The 5627-nt window shown below is 40.6% G+C and overlaps 1 protein-coding gene across 1 annotated transcript in view; it reads left to right on the top strand.

Annotated features, from left to right (window-relative positions):
* LOC101854568 overlaps positions 1-3784 on the top strand; it is a 6188-nt gene extending 2404 nt beyond the window's left edge. The window contains exons 3-5 of the mRNA XM_005097646.3: positions 539-620; positions 1133-1323; positions 2449-3784. Of these exons, the coding sequence (XP_005097703.1) occupies positions 539-620; positions 1133-1323; positions 2449-3362 (1187 nt within the window). The 3' untranslated portion in view covers positions 3363-3784. The remainder of the gene's footprint in view (positions 1-538; positions 621-1132; positions 1324-2448) is intronic.
* The last annotated feature ends 1843 nt before the right edge of the window (positions 3785-5627 follow it).

Raw genomic sequence — 5627 nt, forward strand, 5'->3', positions numbered from 1 at the left:
ATAATTTAAAAATCCCACAATAATTTTTTTTTTTTAAATTGTCAGACACCCAGCTTCCCTCAATGGCAACATAATCGAATCTAGCGGTATATGAACCCATGCAGTCCGCAGGGTTAGCTCGGACCGTAAAAAGGAGACGGATAATTCAGTTTAAGAGCACTTTTCTCCTCAACAATATTATTGGCGGCTGTCTTTCACAATTTCGAATATTGAAATATTATATGTTTTTGAATTTTTGAATTTTTTAAAAAATAAACAAAAGCTCATTGTTCCGGTCTGTTCAATTTGCTTCATAAAGACATTGTAAAAAGACAATGTGGGTGGTTTGCGAGTGCTCTGGTGTGATTTGCTCCTTCTTTCATATCAAACGTCTAATGTCCTTATCACCTATTTCTCCTCTTTCTTTTTTTGTGCTTGCAACTCTCTTGTAACACCTCTAATCGTCTGCATTTATATGACCTTATTGTGTTGAAAGTGCCATAAAACACTTACTAAAACAAGGAAGATGACAATGCGTCTCCCATTATTTTTTTCTCAGCTGCTATCGTCGGTGGCATTGTTGTTGCTGGTTTTATCCTCATCGCCGCCGTCATCATAGCTCTTGCCCTGCACTGTAGACGGTACGTCATGTTTGGTGGATTTTCTGTTTAGTATTAATGAAGAAATAATCTCTCTCTCTCTCTCTCTCTCTCTCTCTCTCTCTCTCTCTCTCTCTCTCTCTCTCTCTCTCTCTCTCTCTCTTTCTCTCTTTCTCTCTCTATATGTGTGTATGTGTGTGTGTTTGTCAGTCTGTCTGTCTGTCTGTTTGTCTGTCTGTCTCGGAATGTTATGTAAAGACACTGTCCATACTCTCACCCAAAGGCCCAAATAAAATTAAGAATCTATTTTGTTTTAACATCGGGGGAGTTCTTGGGGCTCTCTACCCGCTTAGATATGTCCTTTCGGAGACTGATGTTGAATGTTTAGTTCGTATTAAATAACCTTAAAATGTTGAAGAGAACATTAAAACCAACACACCGGACATTAATTTGATACTAATTGGAATCAGGCTGTTCTTGATGCTGACTCGCCGTTACTCACAAATTGCAACCCTCACCCGTTTGTTTGGTCTTTCTTCCCAATCTTCGTTCAGCATGAGGCGAGAGAAACTTGCTGCTAAACCTCTGGAGATGTACCCGGCTGTGAACTCTGAACCCTTGGACTTGGCCTCCTATTGCCGGTATGACTACGACGACGATCACCTCTGCTCTATAAATAGATCACCCAAAAAGATGGCGGCGCTGGCGGACGAGGAGGACAGAGAACATCGACGTCATCTACAAGGTACTGGAAGCTCCTCCCTTTCTCATTACATCTGCTGTTTTTGAACAGTTAATACATTCTTCCCAAGTCTTCGTGAGCTTTCTAAAGAATATTTTTACGATTTAAGTTTATTGCCTTTCTAGAAGCAGATTTCCGAGAGCCCGTGTGCATGTTGCGCACGTTAAAGATCCCTTTGTGGTCTAAAATCGATAAGAATAGGCTTCGGCCGCCACCTGGGCAAAATTCAAAATTTCCTACCAGCTGAAATAGTTTAATGTATTCCGCGCGCTAATATGAGCTTATGCAGTTGCGATCACAGTAAGACACTTACAAACAAAACCAAAAAAAGCAGATTAGGTCGTTTTGAAGGCGACCACGTTGTCAAGGCAATCGCTCTGACCTATGACAAGACATCGTTCTTAGCGAAGTGTCATTTTTCAGGACAGACGAGACGAACAAATAAAATCATACTGGATTCGAACAATTTTGGAGCGTCAACTGTACGATCAGCGTTATGTAGACAAGTTTGAGTAGCTCTTATAGTTTACTGAAACACTTTTAGACTATAATAAAATCGTTCTTCCAAACTGAACTTCACTGTCATCTGGCGTGAGTTGATAATCGTGAGGGAAAATTATTTTATCGAGTATATCCTTCTTTCTGATTTGATGCCATATCTCATGCAGCTTGTTGTTGGTTCTGACAGACATGATTGAAGCAGCTCTCCATGAAAAAAAATGTTCTTTTTTTTTTAAGGGTCGCAGATATTCACAAGCACTTTTACACCTTACAATCACTAATTTGCCCTTTTATAATGTTTCGTATTAATTGTTTATTTAGATGGCAAGTACTCTTTCTGTAATCTCTGGACAAAACTTGAGGTAAGTGGGTGGGTGTTGGGTGCTCTGGTGTGGTTTGCTCTTTCCTTTCTATCAAACTTCTACCGTCCTTTTCTTTTCTTCTTTTTGTGTTTGTTATTCTCTTGTAACACCTCTAATCTTCGGCTCTTATATGACGTAATTATGTTGCAAGTGCCGTAAAACTCTTACAAAAACCAAGCGAAAGTTTATTTTTATGTATGACGTTTGTTGAACCTTCAACTTTCAAAAGCTTTTTTTTAAATTCCATTATTTCTCTCCAACCCAGGTCACTCTGACGATGACTCCGACCCGGCCGCTGCTCACTTGCGTCCTAACGGCTTCGTCACCGTGGCAACCACGGAAGATTACCACCTCCACCGGGACCCCACGCCCAGCCCACCCTTCCCTGCAGGCCTGTCCACCCCTCCCCCGTCAGCCCAGAACCAACCGCTACTGTCAGCCGGCGGGAAGACGTACAGAGAAGTGCACTACCCGGGGGACCTGTCTCTGAGGTTTGTCAAGCCCATCGTCAAAGAGGACCCGAACCAAGGCGATGGAGGTCAAAACACGAACACTATGAATACTAACGGAGTGTACAGCTACAACTACAACCCCTACCCACCCCCACCGCCCCCTGTCGGCTTCGAACACCAGGGGCACACCACCCTTCCCGCCAACAGGAAAGCTGTGCTCATCAACACTGGACCGAAAAGCCCCTTGGGAAAACGCAGCAAAAGCGTGACCTTCTCGCAGCCCGTGGCCATGGTAACGCCCTTGAACTCCGAGTCAGAGGAGTCGATGGAAAGTGGAAGTTTGAAGCAGCAGCAGCCTCCGCTCAAGCAGCAGCATTATGACGACGAGGAAGAGCCGAATTACGACAATCTGAACCAACTGGACATCCCTGACAGTCCCGTGATGCCCGGGAAACCGGAGCTAATTAAAATCCCACGTTGGGACAAGGAATACAGAGAAGAAAGTCCTATGAGGCCGCTATCCACTTTCCAGAACAGCCCGAGCCCACCACCTCACGAGGTCAAGGTCATTATCGCTCCGCCTCCAACTGACCTGAACCTTCAGCCACAGCTCGACGACCACAAGTCTGGTTCTGCGCCGCCATTTTGGTCACCAACGAAGCAAACGGGAAAACCGATGGTCATGCCTAAACCTCAGAAAGCACATCTTTATGAGACAGGGGTTTAAGTGCTACGAAGAACCGACATGCCATCCCTTGATCTTCTTCCGTGACCTCGTCAAAAAAGGCGAACCCGGGTTGTCTTTTCGTTTGAAGGTTCCCTTTGAAGGACTCGCCCAAACAAGGCGGACATAGGGTTGTCTTGTTGTATGAACGATCACTTTGAAGGACTCGCCAAACCTATTTGAGGGATTGTAATGCGTGCATACCCTCAAAAAGCGATACACAGAATATAGAGGCATAACTGCAATGTTTTCGAACATACATAACTATTTTGTGACTTATATCGCTCTGTACATCTTAAGAAACTAACCAGCTGCCAACAACAACAGTCGTATGACATCAACAATAACGGTATCGTAGTAGTAGTAGTAGTAGTAGTAGTAGTAGTAGTAGTAGTAGTAGTAGTAGTAGTAGTAGTAGTAGTAGTAGTAGTAGTAGTAGTAGTAGTAGTAGTAGTAGTAGTAGTAGTAGTAATAAAAATAATAATAATAATAATAATAATAATAATAATAATAATAATAATAATAATAATAATAATAATAATAATAATAATAATAATTTCAACAGTAGCAATTAATATAAGTGTACCTCATACATAATTACTTAGTGGTCCCGAATCAAAACTGTTACAAATATTTACCATTTACATTATTTGTGTAGTCTAGCTGATTTGTTACGTGAAGAAGAAGAAGAAGAAGAAGAAGAAGAAGAAGAAGAAGAAGAAGAAGAAGAAGAAGAAGAAGAAGAAGAAGAAGAAGAAGAAGAAGAAGAAGAAGAAGAAGAAGAAGAAGCAAGGAAGGAAGACGAGAAGGAGAACAAGAAGAAAAAGAGAAGGCGGGATATGGGAATTGTTGGAGAGGGTGGAGGGCAAAGATGAAATGAGAAACTGTTTGTAATTAAACGTACTTTTCCATGAAGTTCAGTGTGCTCAACAGTAATCTAGATCTATCTACACCTTATTGTATTTTATACTCGCAGTACAGATACAACCTCTGACTGGGCTGCAAGGCTCCAACTTTTTCATGTAGCTTTATATTTACTGCATGCCCACAATATCAAGTCTTCTATAAATAATTCAATGATTTTTGGTACCGAATTGGTATATTAATTTTTTTTTTTTTTTTTTTTTTTAACTCATGGTTCAGTAATTTAAAAAAAGCATGTTGTATGTCATAATATATGCATTGCCATTTCATTCTGAAATGCTCCTATTACTGATCTTTCTTTTTTTTAAATATAACATCAGAGTTTGTACTGGGTGATCCTACGTTTGAATACATATTTTATTTTGAAACAATGTACATAGGTGTAAATATATTTTAACAAGCAAATGAAAGTTAAGAAGCAAAATGTACGAAGAGAGGTAACAACTGGAAGGAACTGAATTAAAGTAGGGCCTAACAGAGGTGTCCTCCAACCACTCCTAGACCTTGTACATGGAATATTATGTTTCCGAGAGAGAGAGAGAGAGAGAGAGAGAGAGAGAGAGAGAGAGAGAGAGAGAGAGAGAGAGAGAGAGAGAGACTAGAGAGAGAGAGAAACGGGGAAGGGGTGAGAGCTACAACTACAAGTGCAATAATATTCCATGTTAGCTTGGGTTGCTGTATAATATTCTTTGGTACCTGTTTAAAAGTCAGTCATAGATGTTTGCAAGCTTATGTGAGAGCTGTTGAGTGCCTCTTTGTCAGACAAAATATTCTCATAACCCAGCTAACTAGCCTTATTCCTTTTTTCTTTCTTTCTGGAAGGGGGGGGGGGTCTTTTTTCAATATTATTTTAAAATTTGCCTCAGACTTGTGGCACTTTTATGACTTTTAAATGGGAATTTTTTTTTTTGGTAATACCAGCATACATGATTTCTCCCTGTCAGGGAAAGATCTCTGTAATTCTTATAATTCTTTTTTTAGGGGGGGGGGGGTACATTTATAAGCGGTCAGTCACGTCTGCAAACCAGAATTTGGTGAAAACTGGTTCCAGTATTTTAGCCAAATGCCTGTTGTAATTAGCTGTATATTTTGTACATAATATAATAATGACATGATAATTGTTGTATATTTCTTCCAGGCTTCTTGTGACTGTAAACAATTCTAGTTCTTTTATCGAGTTATCCCTTCTGTTTTTATATGATGCAGGGCTACGTCTTCAGGTAGTCTTGTAAACTTTTACGTGCCCTGAGACCCCTTGAATGTAAGCGTAAACCGGAAGCCACGACATTCTGCTGATGATCTTGTGCTGTTAGATTGATGAAATCTGTCAAAGTAATTCCTGGA

This window comes from Aplysia californica, unplaced genomic scaffold, assembly GCF_000002075.1.
Source record: "Aplysia californica isolate F4 #8 unplaced genomic scaffold, AplCal3.0 scaffold00160, whole genome shotgun sequence".
In the NCBI taxonomy this organism is placed as follows: Eukaryota; Metazoa; Mollusca; class Gastropoda; order Aplysiida; family Aplysiidae; genus Aplysia; species Aplysia californica.